The 17163-nt window shown below is 34.8% G+C and overlaps 1 protein-coding gene across 2 annotated transcripts in view; it reads left to right on the top strand.

Annotated features, from left to right (window-relative positions):
* Positions 1–16671, top strand: part of Serinc (serine incorporator TMS1) — a 57597-nt gene extending 40926 nt beyond the window's left edge. For both annotated transcript variants that reach the window (XM_069846191.1, XM_069846190.1), the window contains 2 exons: positions 6722–6869; positions 9842–16671. In XM_069846191.1, coding sequence (XP_069702292.1) covers positions 6722–6869; positions 9842–9980 — 287 coding nt within the window. In that variant the 3' untranslated portion in view covers positions 9981–16671. The remainder of the gene's footprint in view (positions 1–6721; positions 6870–9841) is intronic.
* Positions 16672–17163: the final 492 nt, after the last annotated feature.

Genomic DNA, 17163 nt, shown 5'->3' with positions numbered 1-17163 from the left:
TCTAGAGTTCCTTTATAATGAGTGTTGAGACGTTGACCCCAACAACAATTAAAATATGTAATGATTTGATAGCACTGAAAATGGAAAAACAAAACACTTACGAGAAGTAAAGCCATATACCTATATTATATTATATACAAATATTAAACGAATTTGATACATAATTTTATAATGTATTATATCATTTTATAATATAATTTATTATATCTGAAATATAAAAAATTATTATTACAACTAGTTCGTCACTGAGAAATAAGGAAAAGCTGTTAACTTGAATTTATTTGAAGCAAAGCGTTACTGGATTATGCAATAAGGTAGGCGATGTTTGGATCCTGTGTCTCAACTCTATTCTCAATTATTATCTTAGCGTGTGCTCGATTACACTAACCTTTAGCACTTGAAAGTGGAACTAAACGCTGGCGCACAGAGAAACAAAACACAGGAAAATTCGCTCAGTGTCCATTCTTTATAATCCCTATTCGCTGGCTACAGATTCAATCGTGTTCCAGGCATACGATTTTTTCTTTTTTCCACAACTTCAGATTGTGTGTGGAAATAAAGTAGCTCTACTTCTGTTAGCTTAAATGTAAAAGTTCTGTACATTTTTTATATAAATTAATAATACATATACGAGTAATGTAATTATCAGATAATCTACAATAAGTTCCAGCGAATGTTCCCGGTGTTTCTCTCAGCCAACCCCAGAGGCAAGACCTTCCCCCACCCCCAATTACTGCTGCTCCTCTGCTTGTATTTGCGAACTCATGGCACTTTACTGGATTAAAACTGTGTTATACTGTATTAATAACATTAAACATAAAACTATATTATGCTGTATTAATAACATTCAGTACTCACGCTCCTCACAGTAGCTGCTGGAAGTGTTACCCTTCTTGTGTGGTACATAATTTACATCACATCATTCACAGAGCCTGTTTCATTAAACCTAGTCACTAAATTTAGTATTGCTTTTCTACATGGAACTGGACGGCCAGGAAATTTACATCTAAAGCTCCTAGCTAAGTCACTGCATGCCTTTACTGGCTGTGAAGGACAAACTACAGACTGGCACAGATAATTTCGGAGATTGAGATTCATCAATGATGCAGCTTTCACGTGGTGATCACTAGCTCTGCCTACTTTCTTTCCTCTCTCTTCGCACATACACTAAAAGAACTGATGCCTGAAGGATAACATACACACGTCAGGAGTGATAAATTAAACTAAGCATTAGGGGATTTAGCAGTCACGCAGATAAAGGAGAGACGAACTCATGAGAATAGAAAAACCTGTATCTTTAGAGCCAGTCATAAAACAGGGATGTTCAATTTTGAAAGCATAGATATAGAAAAAGAAGTCGTGTGACAGAACAAGGGAAAACTTTAGATGTAAATTCCAGTTCTGTGTAGTAGTTTCTGTCTGATGCTTTTCCAAATCACTGCGGGCTAAAGCAAGGAGATGCACTATCACTTTTATTTTTTAACTTTGCTCTAGAATATGCCATTAGGAAAGTCCAGGATAACAGAGAGGGTTTGGAATTGAACGAGTTACATCAGCTGCTTGTTTATGTGGATGACGTGAATATGTTAGAAGTAAATCCACAAACGATTAGGGAGAACACAGGAGTTTTACTTGAAGAAAATAATGAGATAGGTATGGAAGTTAACCTTGAAAAAACAAAGTATTTGATTACGTCTCGTGACCAGAACTTAGTACGATATGGAAATATAAAAATTGGAAATTTATCCTTTGGAAAGGTGGAAAAATTCAAATATTTGGAGTAACAGTAACAAATGTAAATGACACTCGAGAGGAAATTAAACGCAAAATAAATATGGGAAATGCCTTTAATCATTGTCTGCTCTCAAAAAAGCTGAAAGTTGGAATTTATGAAACATCTATGTTACCGGTTGTTCTGTATGGCTGTGAAACTTGGACTCTCACTTTGAGAGAGGAACAGAGGTTAAGGATGTTCGAGAATAAGGTACTTAGGAAAATATTTTTGTGAATGGGATGAAGTTAGAGGAAAATGGATAAAGTTACGCAACGCAGAACTACACACATTATATTCTTCACCTAACGTAATTAGGAATGTTAAATCCAGATGTTTGAGATAGGCAGGGCATGTAACACGTATGGGTGAATCCAGAATTGCATATAGAGTGTTAGCTGGAAAACTTTTGGAGTGGCCAAGACGTAGATGGGAGGATAATATTAAAATGGATTTGAAGGAGGTGGGATGTGATGGTAGGGACTGGATTAATCTTGCTCAGGATAGGTACCGATGGCAGGCTTATGTGAGGGCGGCAATGAACCTCTGGATTCCTTAAGAACCATTTGTAAGTAAGTTAATACAGATTCTGTGAATGATGTGAATTAATGCGTTACACAACATGGGCAATACGTCTAGCAGCTACTTTGAGGAGGATGAGTATCGAATATTATTAATACAACATAATATGTAAGTTTTAATCCAATGCAGCACCATGAGTTTGCGGATACAAGCAGGGGAGATCTGCTGCTGGTTGGTGGACAGAAACAACTGGGAATGTTTACTGGAACTTACTGTATTGCATTAGTGTTACGTATTTTGAAATTCATAGTATTACACTTCATTATCTGATGTCTTTAGCATTGCTGGTTTTGTAACCACTGACATTTCAGGAAGACCGAACAGATCAGGACAAGATAATGATGGAGGTGGAGGCATAATGTCTACAGAAAAACGTTTTATTCCAGAATCTACTTCTTCCCGACGTATGTAATACATTTCCTTTCTTCCTCCCTTCCTTCAGCATAGCGTGTGGTACGTAATTCTTATTGTACTTGTCTCTCTGTTCGCCAACTCTGACTATATTTAGAGTACCATCGCGTTTTCATTACTATACTGCATTCCGTAATGTCTGACAGTAAACATTGCCGACAGAGGAAGGAAGAAAGAAAGATAATTGCTACTCAACCAATGGCAGAGATCACATTCCAGACTTACCTTGAAGTTGAGCAGAGGTAGAAGATTTCAGACAGCTCAATTTGAAGATAAACGTGAAATGTGATCTCTACCATTGGTTGAGGAGCAATTATCTTTCTCCCTTCCTCTGCCAGCAGTGTTTACTTTGCCTGTCATACATTATGGAACACAGTATAGTTCAAAGGGAAAGGTTATATCAGAATTAGCTTCTACATATTCTCTCACTCATACTTACTTACTTACTGGCTTTTAAGGAACCCGGAGGTTCATTGCCGCCCTCACATAAGCCCGCCATTGGTCCCTATCCTGAGCAAGATTAATCCATTCTCTATCATCATATCCCACCTCCCTCAAATCCATTTTAATATTATCTTCCCATCTACGTCTCAGCCTCCCTAAAGGTCTTTTTCCCTGCGGCCTCCCAACTGACACTCTATATGCATTTCTAGATTCGCCCATACATGCTACATGCCCTGCCCATCTCAAATGTCTGGATTTAATGTTCCTAATTATGTCAGGTGAAGAATACAATGCGTGCAGTTCTGTGTTGTGTAACTTTCTCCATTCCCCTGTAACTTCATCCCGCTTAGCCCCAAATATTTTCCTAAGCACCTTATTCTCAAACACACTTAATCTATGTTCCTCTCTCAAAGTGAGAGTCCAAGTTTCACAACCATACAGAACAACCGGTAATATAACTGTTTTATAAATTCTAACTTTCAGATTTTTTGACAGCAGACTGGATGATAAAAGCTTCTCAGCCGAATAATAACAGGCATTTCCATATTTGTTACTGTTGCTCCAAGATATTTGAACTTCTCCACCTCTTCAAAAGATAAATTTCCAATTTTTATATTTCCATTTCGTACAATATTCTCGTCACGAGACATAATCATATACTTAGTCTTTTCGGGATTTTTCCAAACCTATCTCTTACTCAGTGTTAATTTCAAATTTCAAGAATAACTTTGTCAAAATTTGTAATAATGAGCACTATTGGTCTAAATTGTAACATTGTTAGACATTGGTTTTTCTTTTCTTAGAGATTGAGATTCAATTTGTGTATGATATCGTGGGTTTAGTGATGGACAGAGAAGTTCGATTTTTTTTTTGTTCCCTGTCTCTTTTTATGACGTCATCTCTATTATATTTGATAAGACTACAGTTCTAAGTGTCTTGAAATGAAATACAGGGAATACGAATACATACTGTTAGGTTCGGAATGGAATGGAATTTATGGGAGGGGGACACTATGTCCCATCACTGCGACCTGTTACAATCTATTGTGCTAACCCTCAAGCTAGGCACATTCCCAAACGCACACCAGCTGACCACACTAAGGTTCGCTACGTAATCAGGTTTCGAACAGGTAAGCTTCCTCGTCCCTAGGCCAGCCCCCTTCATGCATCGCCAGTTGGCGATCGGGGAATGCTATGGAATGATGACGAATTGGAGAAATGGTGATGGAATGTTTTAGATGTCTAATTTGGGGGAAAACAGGAGAAACCCGAGAAAAACCCTAACTGCGACCTTGGCTGCCACAAGTGTTACTATGGATTTTTCGATGAAAAATCCAAGACCTAAATGGGACTCAAACCAGGGCTGCCTGCATGTAAGGCTGGAGACCTGACCATTCAGCCACCATACTATTAGGTTAATAACCTCTGCAGTTCTAAGTTTCGTGAGTTTAGGTACAGGAAATACATACCATAAACTGGGGTTACTTTGAACACAGAGGAAACATTTTTTCAGAAAATCATATTTAGGTTTCTACATGCTGCACTTGTTATAGATGGAGGTAAATTTGATATGAGAATGATTTTATGATAATTTACCTCCGTCTATAACAAGTGCAGCGTGTAGAAATCTAAATATGATTTTATGAAAAAAATGTTCAAAGTTTCCTCTGTGTTCAAAGTAACCCAAGTTTATGGTATTATCATTTTTGTTATATTGGGTATATTCATTTAGAGTGGAAATATTGGTAAATCAAGTTCCCATCTATAGACAGCAAGGCTGAAAACAGTGTTGGGAAGATGATCCTACCATATGCCTGGCAAGACTAAGAAAAACCACAATTCTCATTGTATAGTTGATGTATGAAATTTAATTCCAAACCATCTAATTAACTAAATACAAAAATGTAATTGCTATGTACTTCGAGGAAGATCTGCTGAAGTTTATAATTTTGTTATCATATAGAATTGGTATTTAATTTGAAGTCATAAAAGTGTTAAATTTGAAATTGATAAAAGCATGGGAAGACAATATTAGAGATTTTGATTCATGTTACCCTATCTAAAAATATGTAAGCTTGCTTTTGTTAAAGTTTCAGTGCCAAAAGCTTCATGATTTTCAAGCCAAGTCCCTAAAATTTAATGAATCATTTTGAGACTTTTTTTTTTAAGTTCATTATGTTACTACAGTCATACAAGGTATAACGTACATAATGTTCTATTTAGTATTAAATGATGTATAGAGACAGTGAATCGCAAGTAATGTTATTAATTTCAGGGGTTATTCTTTGAAATATTTCAAACAAAAAAGTTTAATACAGTTTTATTTGTTTTTGCTTCTTTTCGAGATAAAAACATTTTATATGAAATATGTCATAGCGTGTTTTGGGAAAGCATTGATTAATCCTCAATATGCCCAGTCAATTTAAGAGAGCAGTGTATTACTATGACTATTACACTTTTACTACGTCATAATATTTTTGACCAATAAAACGATACAAAAGGACTGTTTCAACCAATCATGGCTGTTTATCACTACAATTTTATCACTTCCCTAGCATTTGTTTGTTTTTATCACTTTCCTAGCATTTATTTGTTTTTATCACTTTCCTAGCATTTGTTTTATCACACTTCCCTAGCATTTGTTTCATTGCCAACATTTCAAAATGCAAATTCTTTACGGTACTATAAAAATGCTTTGCGATCGTCATTTGTTTCCCGCATAGATAGTCAACTGAAAATGGCGGCTTTTTCCAAACTTTTTGGTGAAGGTAACATTAGTGAAATAGAATTTTATTAAGTCAGTTAATACCTATTTTATTGTGTTAGAGTACTTCATTTCTTCTAATCTTTATATACTCTCTTCTATTCGTGTAATAGTCAATTAAATCCTAATCGAGTTTTGATTTTCTCTAGATAAATCAAAACCTCTAGCGAGATTACTGTTTTTAAATTATTGAAAAAAAAAAAAAATTGTAGTTTTGTCCTTTAAAAGTGCAGAAATTTAATCCAAACAAATGTAACATTGTAAAATTCCTTTGCAGAATGAAAAGTTACATTTGTTTGGATCATATTTCTGCACATTTAAAGGACAAAACTAAAATTCTTTCAGTCATATTTTATTATTATGATACACAGCTCTCTTAAATTGACTGATCATATTGGGAATTAAATCAATGGCTTTTCCAAAACACGCTATGAAATGTTTAATATAAAACACTTTTTATCTCGAAAAGGAAGCAAAAACGAGGAAAATTGTATTAAACTTTTTTGTTTTAGATATCTCAAAGAATAACCCCCTGAAATCAATTACATTACTTACAAATCACTGTACGTTCAAAATAGCACTGTATCAAATATCAAATTTTTCGAATTTTTATATATCTTGGTGGTCTACTTTGTGTTTTTGGTGATCTCTAGTAAATGCACGGCTTTTGGGATACACATGATTAATAGTTGAGCCACATGTACATGTTCATAGTATAACATAGAACATTTACTTTGTTTCCTGCTTCAGGTGATGGAGGCGAGAGTGGTCGAACATCAGATGATGCTAAGGTTTGGGATAATGAAGAAGAAAGTGTTGCATATTCCTGGTCTTTCTTCCACGTCATGTTTGGTTTGGCCACTCTTTACGTCATGATGACACTGACCAACTGGTATTCGTGAGTATTCTTTTTACATTTATTTTCTGTTTTACAGAGAGTGAAGATACAAATTTTATTAAGTAATATATCTACATTCCAATTAAGAAAAGTAAGTTAAGAAGGTAGTTGCAGATAGAGGAGACGGCCTCCAGATATGGAGGGTAGTTGCGAATATATTGAATAGGCCAGTGTTCCGCAACCGGTGTGCCTCCACAAGGTGAAAGATGTGACAAGAACTTTTACCTATTATTGTAAGAAATTAATAAAATTAATTAAAATTAAATTCCTCTCTCTCCTGACACAATTAACCACCCAGTTAGTGACATGGCCAATGACATCCAAGACATTATGAAGGAGAAAATAAAGAGCAGTCAGAAGTTCTCACTTCAGATCAAATGAGTCCACCGATATTAGCGGTCATGCACAACTTCTTTCCTACATTCGGTACATTGATGGGGATGTAATTGCAATTTTTTTTTGTGTAAACTGCCCGAGCGAGCAGCTGGTGAAAAAATGTTTCATGCAACTAATGAATATGTGGTCCGTAATGAATTAACATGGCAGGATTGCATTAGTGTTTTAGAGGTGGAACCGCTTCTATGACAGGCCAAGTGAAAGAATTCATGGCTAAAGTACGTGAAGTAGGCCTATATCCTAATCATCAAATCGTGGTCCCTAAATATGCTGCTTTTTTTCTATTTTGTGTCTGTTTGGGATCAGAGCACACTACACTTCTCCTACATAAGAACATTGAAATTAGAACTTCTCGAAGTGCTTTTGGAAACAATTTGGTTGTCAATAAGAAGTGAATACTCTGCTATCTCTGAGATGACAGTTAATATGTTACTGCCATTTTCAACTACATAATATAAGGGTGTTTAAAAAATACGGGGCATAATTTCAGGTATGTATTTCCCACATGTAGACAATCAAAATAGTTCATTACAACATGTGTCCGGAAATGCTTCTTTTCTGAGTTATGGCCTTCACAACATTGAAATTCACCGGAATGTTTTTCTTTCCGCAGGCCATTGCCATCAAAGGAGACATTAAGAGGGCACTCTGACAGTTCATTCCGAGGCGAAGGTTACATTCAGTGTTGTGTAGGCGTTAGACTGTGCGACATGTATTCAAATCAAGAGCTGGCAGAGATACACTTCATGTACGGTAAGGCGGACGGCAATGCTGCGCTGGCTCGTCGTTTGTACCAGGAGAGGTACCCACAGCGACAATGTCCAGATCGGAAGACATTTGTACGTCTCCATTACCGTCTGTGCGAGTATGGAAAATTTAACTCTCCTGGTTTGGGAAGAGGACGACCAAGATCTACAACTCCAGAAGTACAGGAGGAGATTCTGGAGGCTGTGAACATGACTCCTTCTATCAGCACACGAAGGGTAGCGTTGCAAGTCAATGTTCCTCATATGACTGTCTGGAGACTGTTGAAAGAGTACCTATCAATTGTATCCTTATCATTTGCAACATGTACAGGCCCTGTCACCAGCAGATTACCCTGCACGAGTTAGGTTCTGTCAGTGGTTCTTGCAGCAGTGTGGTGTAAATCCGAACTTTCCTGCCTTAGTATTATTTACAAATGAAGCACAGTTCACACGAGCGAGATGGCATAACAAATTTCCACAATCAGCATGTATGGGCGTATGAAAACCCACGTGCAACTGTTCCATTTCATCACCAGGTGCGGTTCTCCCTCAACATGTGGGCCAGTATCATTGGTGATCAATTAGTTGGACCCCATGTACTTGTAAACAGACTTATGGGGCAGGCGTACACAAACTTCCTAGAAAACACCATACCTCATGTTTTAGAAGACACTCCACTGATCAATCGTCAACACATTCACTTCTTGCATGATGGTGCTCCTGCACACTTCAGTCATACGGCTCGCCAGTACTTGGATCGAAGGTTTCCTGATCGATGGATAGGTAGAGATGGCCCAATTGCTTCCTCCACGCTCACCTGATCTGAACCCTCTCGATTCCTACTTGTGGGGCCATTTAAAATCATTGGTTTATTCGTCTCCGGTGCCTGATTTGGAATCCCTTCGGAATCGAATTGTGGCATGTTCTGAGGACATACGCAATACTCCTGGAGTTTGGGATCGTGTTCGCAGGTCAATGAGACATCGATGTGAGGTTTGTATTCAAGCAGGAGGTGGACATTTTGAACATCTTCTGTAATGACAACGACCTGCGGAAAGAAAAACGTTCCGGTGAATTTCAATGTTGTGAAGGCCATAACTCGGAAATGAAGCACTTCCGGACACATGTTGTAATGAACTATTTTGATTGTCTACATGTGGGAAATACATATCTGAAATTATGCCCCGTATTTTTTAAACACCCTGTATGTGTGAACTGGGCTTCTCGACGTTAACTGAAATTAAAACATTAAAGAGGGAAAGACTCAAATCCATTGATGAAGAAATTAGGCTTGCACTGTCAATGATTCTACCGCAGATCAGCCACCTGTATGCAGCTAAGCAGGTCCAAGTATCACATTGAAAGTATGAGTAGAGTTATTTACTTTAATATTAGTAATAGAAATGTGTATTTTCTATAGTGAATTAAAGTTGATAAATTGTTAATAAATGCAAGAGTCGATTTTGTTTTATAATAATGATGATGATGATAATAATAATAATAATAATAATAATAATAATAGTAGTAAATTTGATTACATTACGTAATTATATTAAGAGAGTCACATCATATATTTTTGAGGGGATTAACATTTTGGTGTGCCGTGTTGGGTCTAGGCCTGTCTAGGGTGTGCCATGAGTAGAAAAAGGTTGCGGAACACTGGAATAAGCAGTCGTGGATAGCCGATAAGGGGTGGTCCTCCAGCTTGGGAGTTGGGCGAAGGGCTAACAACTCATCATCGTAAAAAAAAAAACTTGTTATGAAACCTTACGGTACTCTTCATAATATTTTACATAGGAAATGTAACATAATCAGACGTTAATATTGCAGGCCAAACTCATCCTTGAAACTACTGAATGCCAATGCAGCATCCATGTGGGTGAAGATTATTTCAAGCTGGATGTGTCTGATATTGTACACCTGGACTTTGGTGGCACCAATCCTCTTACCCAACAGGGAGTTCAATTGAATTGCTGGTAACTACATTATATAAAAATAAATAAAGTTAAAGAGATACAACTACATAGAGTAAAGAAATACAACTACATAGAGTATATAAGATAAATAGATATTTGATGTACTACACAATGCTTGTGACGGGTTCTGTTATTCGTAGATACCTAATTGCAATAAAGATGCTGCAGTTATTTGTAAACAGTATAGTCGGTACCTTGTGCTGGCAATACCTTTGCAAATAGAAAACTTAATGAAATCATTCATTTTTTAAAAGAAATAACAGAAATGGGGTAACTATAATCCAACATTAAATATTAAAAAGCTTTAACCGCAAATGTGATATTATTGTCTTTATTTCCCCCTCCATAATCTTCAGTAATCTGATGCTTATCTTTTCAACTTTCATAGTTATATATCTTTCAAGTGTATCATTGCAAGTAATGGAAGTGATCTCATTAAGTGATAGGGTTGTTTTGAACTAACGCGAAAAGAAAAGTACACTTCCCCTTTTTTTTATTATTGTAAGCACAGACAAGTTTGATATCTTCTCCCAGACTGTGTTAAAATATCTCTAAAAGTATGGTTCTGTAATATAACAAAACTTATCTCGAGTCTTTATGGTTAGCATTAGTGGAATGATGACACTTTGAACGTCATAAAATCCGATCTAAGAATAAGAAAACCAAGTGTCGAATATGTATTATTGTTATTACTGCTTAAAATATCCCGATTGTACCTATACAAAGGATTTTTCTTCATATAGATATGACGTAGTTCTTGTTCCCAATTTTTATTTTAAAATGTCAAGTATTATAGTTTAAAGCATAATATTTACCCAAGTGTAAAACTTAGAGTTCCCATATTTTTTTAATGTTGCATGTTATTTAGGTGTATGAGACTTTTTATATTAGATACAATATAACCAATATTGTCGGACCATCGGATCTATGCCCCTTCAGTGCTGTCGTCGTTCTTGGAAAAGTTAACGCCTCTACTCACCCCATTCCACCCGTTCCTCTCCCGCTACGTCAAACACCAGGCCACAAACCTTGGTGAATAGGGATGTTGCCAAACTTCCGTCAAACAGTATCATGTCTCTTGAATATTGCTTATAATACTGTAAGGTTAATTATTACTTATTCATAATTTAATTTAAGTAGGTGTAATGACGCTGATTGACTTATGCAAAATGCTATTACTTGCTTAATAATATTTCTTTCACCACTCCGTGCTACAGTATTCATGTTGAGTTGACAACACTGGACTGCAAGTGCAAATAACCTGTCCTGCAAGAAGGCTAAAAATTGTGGGTAGTGGGGGAGAGAAAGAGAGAGGGGTAGAAAAGAGAGAAATAGGAATGCAGGGGGAGAAATGAATTGCCGAGGCTGAAAAGGAATTAAGGTTCAGTTCGCATATCTTACGGGGGCACAGATCCGATGGTCGGACTATAGTTCCCTTTGAAACGAGGGATTTTTCTTTTTCTGCATGCACCAAGTACCTACGAGATTTGAGCTGTTAGCTACATCAGTTTATTTTATGCAATTTTTAATGTACTTCTAATCTCTATGCTTTTATTAATTTAAGTAATTTTGCTGTATTGCAAAATTTTAATATCCTTGCTTAACAAAGGAGACAGATGTTTTTCTACTTACAATTACTGTAGTTCTGAGTAGGATTTAACTGTTACAACTGATTGAAGCTGTCCTAATACTTCCTATATTAACACACTTACCTGTAATAACCACCTTGTGAAAGATATTATTTTAATAAAATAATTACATGCATTGATTTACACACAAGTAGATAGTGTCAAAAGTAATGTAATGTAACTTAAAACCATTGTCTCAAAGTGTGTGTTTTTTATACCAAAGTGTGTAATTAACACTTTCATAAGCACGTCATAATGCAGCTGAAATGTCTCTTCTGTCTACCAGTGTGATAGAAATAATTCCTTCAATTATCGGATCATGTCCACGTAATTTTCTGACTGAAACATTTGTCTACATGTTAGTTTCTTGGTATTCAGTGTTTGAAACATTGCTTGTTTTTTTATTTAGTCTCAAATTATGTGAGGGCTTCATGATATTCTACAATGATGAATCCATAGTTTGTAGTGCAGAAATTGTTTATATCGTCATAGATTTTTTACCTTAATAAAGTTTAATATAAAACCTATTGCATTGGTGAATTGTGTAATGAATTCGTTGTTGTATAAATGCTTGTAGTGGTATGGCTTTAAAAATGCAAGGGAATCTAAATAAAAATGATGCTGGTTTACACAACTTAAGATGAAAGAAATACTGTTGCTCCTAAGAAATAGAAAGATCTGGTGAGGGGTAGAATCCTTCCTTTCGTCTTTCCCCCCCACTCAAGCAGTGAAAGCTTTCATCAGCTTCTTTTACTTCTGCAGATCACTAGAACTTGCATAAAATTAGGTGGTAAGTTCCTTTATTGTTTGTTTAAAAAATAAAGATACCTGTTTATTGTTTACAGTAGCTTGTGAGGGCGGAGGGAGTTTTGTGAACAGGTTATAGAAAGTGGCAGAGGGGGAAAAAATTCGAATAGCAGAGATTGTACATTAAAAGAAATAGTGCTGCCAGCTGCCACAGGGCTAAAGAACAGTTAAGGCTGGTTCACAATAAACCGGAAACGAGAATCGGAACAAAAACGAAAATGATAAAATTGTTCATGGAGCAAGTTTTATTTGATGAGATTCTAATATTGAGTGTTGAGGAAAATCCTCACGTTTGCGATAAACTTTCAATAGCTGCATCTTTGAACACCGATCGTAAGTGAATCATATTTCATTACTGTATTGGTTGTGTTACACACTACATATTCATGCTTCAATTCAATAACTACTGTTGTGTTCATTTTTGTTCTATTAAAAATGTTTCTTCTCAAATTATTTTACGTTATGGTAGACTTAAAATAGGTTGTGATAATAAAGATGCATGGGCATATTTATAGTACCGTACCTAATGAAATGTTTCAGTTGAAATTTCGAAGTTGATTAACCTGTGTTTATGTTGGCCGCCTTGTACTCATGAGAGAATGCCATTGGTCAAATATACACAAATAACATCAGAATGCGTAATATCGACTTTACATATCGTTATTGACATGCATATCGATAAGCATAGTCATCTACGCTCTCGGTTTATTGTGAATCAGAAATTTTCATATTCACGTCCTCTGCTTCTCGTTTTAATTCTGGTTCTTGTTCCCGGTTTATTGTGAACCAACCTTTAGTGAACTGTACATAACATATTAGACTGATATGTTGAACAAGGCATTTTAATTATCCATTGTTATAAGAAACAGAAATAAAAAAAAGAATTGTCTGTTATTTTAAATCTTTCTTACAGACCCTAGAGCTTCTAATTAATGTTATTTTCAGCATTAAGTAATCTTTCAGATAACATGAAAATTTATTATGAATAATAATAATAATAATAATAATAATAATAATCCTTATTAAACACGAATGTGTACAACTTTCAGCTATTTTTTTATTTGTTCTGGAGGTCTGTCTCAGGACCTTGCAGAATGAGGATGATTGTGGAATATTGGTGCAGTAATGATAACACTGGTGAGGGAAAAACCCTTCGTGTTTACTTTGTCCACCACATGAGCGAGATGGGAATCGAACCTAGGTCTCCACAATTAAATGCTAGAGAGGCTATCCACTTGGTCACGAGTGGTGTGTCTCTTATAATACTTATACCAATTCCCATTTGTTTAGAACTAAAAAAGACTGAACTTCGGAATAATCACGTGCGAAATTGACTGTGATAGGAACATTTATGACAGTTTATTGCGCGATTCTTGTTTTGTCTTGCAAGTTCCTCCTCTATCTTTTCATGTAACATAAAATTTGCTCGTGGAATAAAATGGGTGTGGACATATTTGGGACATCTTAATGATAAATAATGAAAACAAAAAAAAAAAAAACAAAAAGTATATCAATATTGTATTGATTCTTTTTTGTTTTCAATAATGGCAACATAGCAATGCAGTATAAAGACCATGTTTCTGAGAATGAATAAAAAATTCGTTTTGATTATGGTCTTATTAATTAAGGTGACTAATCACTTAGAAATTGAAATTATTTATTTTTAGAATATATATGTATAGCCATTCTAATCGAAGCTGGTAAGGTGCACACTTTTTCTTCTGTAATATAATATTGTCATTTATTCAGGACTTGTACATAGAAGTTGACGTGAATGTGCTTGACAGAAAGTGTCATGTTGAAGAGCTAATGCAGAGAAATCGTAGAATCATCCACTGAGCAAAAAATTAAATCTTACAGATTTCAGTCAGTATTAGAAATAATATTCTGTTAAAGAATTTTTGATCGTTATTCATAACAATTACACCAATTTCAGCACTATTTTAGGTGCAATGATGAAGTTATTCTATTCTTCTGTGGCTACTAATAAAATAAATGTATTCATTTATTATTATCATTTTATCTGTTGGTGTTTAAAGTAGTGAAGTGAGATGAGAATAAATTATTCATTAGAAATTTATGATATTGGATTAAGAAGAGATGAATGCATCTAGAGCATACATGGGCATTGTGCCTCACTTGAGAATTAGTGCCTCACTGACCTTCACAGAGCTTATCGCTCTGAGTGACATCATCTTCACAGTCCCCGTTCCTCCCTCACGTAGCTCCTAGGCGTGGGCAGGTTCCATATCAATTTCATAAGCAATATCAGTGGTGGCATAATGGCATTATCAAAGCAGTGTGTATGCGTTAGAAAATGATTATTTCATGGGAAATGAGAGGAAGAGTTTTTTTTGCTATTTAGAAGGGGAGAACATACGATGTACGTTATGCTCGAAAATCCTATTAGGCATTAATACATTTAATATACAACGATATTACTCCTTATGTCATAAAGAACATGTTGAATTAGAAGGTAAGACAAATTAAATGTTATTTTTTCGTACTATTCCGAAGAAAATTTATGATCTTAACATTATGCTAAATACGACATTACACCTTAAACACGCTACATTAAAAGGTATGATGAATTAAATGTTGTTTGTACGATTATTTCCAAAAGAAATTTATAAAAAAAAAAAATATCAAATGTGCGTAGAAAACGAAATATGATTTTCTGAAATTATTTTAGGTCGAGAATGTGCAAATCTATTAAGTAATCTTGAGAAACGCCAGAATATTCAAGAAAATAAACGTAGACAACGTGATGGAATATTATTGGCTAGTTACGCAATTTCTCGCCTGTGATTTAAATCAATTCAGTGACGGAGAAATAGTAAAGAGGTTATGATTAAAGCTGCCGAATTAATTTGCCAAATTGAATAAAAGTTTTCGAGTCTCTCACGTTAACCAAGCGCTTTCCTAATAATTCGCCACTGACTGCCTTAGCGATTACGATAAGGTGACGCAGGTCACAGCAGTTTATATTTCCCATCCTACTCTGCAGTCTTCACTCCTAGTAAACAAACTATTTGAAATTGAATGCCTCACGTAACCGAAAATTGTGCCCATGTATGATCTAGAGTATGTCGATTTTATTGCAGCTGAAAGGAAGAATGAAATGGAATTAATAAAGTGATTCGTTTTTTTCAAAAATAGCTTTTCTACATTAACTCAATATGTATCACCTTTAAGGCTTGAGTATGAAGATTTTTTTTTATTGTTGAAGTGGGAATATTTGCTTACAGAGAGGAGTATAGGCTAATTGTATCAGAATTTACAGTTTTATTAGTACGATAATTGTCAGGATGATGTAAATCATAGGTTTTTACATGTATTACACTGCGATTGGTTAATTACTCTGTATAAAGTTTAGATTGTCATATAAACAACAAAGAGTGATTGTATTTTGAAGAACCGTTATTCATAAAGAGCTTAATTTAAAAGTATGCTACTTACTACCTTTTTTTTTTTTATTTATCTTGTAACAATCTGTCCAGCTATTCCATCCTAACTGCATATTATCCATGTAATATTTTTCTTGTCTCTTATTGTAAGACTAATCTTGCATCTTATTTGGAAGGAAGAGAAAAAGCTTAAGAATTGCTGTTACTTCGTTTAAGTGATAATGTTATTGTACTACAAAATGCATGTAACAAATGAAAGTCTAATTTGTCTTGAGAAGAATTAAAAGTTGAATAAACATGCAGCATTATATTGAAGTAGAGATCGTATTTATGAAACTTCTTGCTTAAAAAATATGAAGTAATTTATATTGTGTAAGTTAAGAAGTTGTTTGAAAACACTGAAAATAATGATTTAATATTTGCAGAATGTCATGTTAGAAAATAAAAATGTATGATTTTTCATTTAAAACTCTAATTAAATCATGTGAAGGGCCATACGTTTATTGAAGCATTTTGATATGCAATATTCTGATAGTTGGTGTGATTTATGAAGTAAAAAATAATTTCCTGCTCCAGTCTATTATTCCAATATATTTCCATTGCAGCCCAAACTGTGTATTTTTTACCATATACTGTATTTCAAAGTTATATTTTAGTTAGTCTTACAAGATACGGCATAATATTATGAAAATTACAGTTTATCTTAGTTGTCATGTACTTTGGTAATTTTAATTTCTGAAGTACATACATTACCAAAAGAGTGTTCCGTCTGTATTATAAAATTTACTGGAATACTTTGTGTTAAATGTATAGCGTGAAATAAAGTTTCTTTTTTATTGTGACATTTGATGTATTTATTGAAACAATAACTTTTTAACATACGAGAGTTATCTTTAAATTAAGGACCATTTTGCAATAAGACATGAACTATGAAACATTTTGGGTATACTTTATTTTTTCTCAGAATTTTATAGAAGGCTTTTTATCCTGAACTTCTTGCTTTAATAAATCCATTTCGTTTGTGAAAGATCTAGAGTTCCATTGTAAAATTTTTAGAGTGTCTATATCTTTTTCGTTAATGTTGCCTTTTCGTTTTAATTCTCGGTCTTTAAATGTACTACCCAATGAGACATGGAATTTATTCTTTTTAGCCTTATTTTTTATATTACAGAGAATGGATTTTGCTTCTGCATTGGATTGACACCATACTTCAATCATATTGGTAATATATTTGCCTCTCTGTCTCATTATATGGTTCTTTTCAATATTAAACTTGGCTCTGATTGACTGGACGGTGTGACTTTTGGTGTTCCAAATAAATAAGTACTTTAGTA

The sequence above is a fragment of the Periplaneta americana genome, chromosome 14, assembly GCF_040183065.1.
Source record: "Periplaneta americana isolate PAMFEO1 chromosome 14, P.americana_PAMFEO1_priV1, whole genome shotgun sequence".
Taxonomy (NCBI): domain Eukaryota; kingdom Metazoa; phylum Arthropoda; class Insecta; order Blattodea; family Blattidae; genus Periplaneta; species Periplaneta americana.
This window is presented reverse-complemented; position numbering and strand designations above follow the sequence as displayed.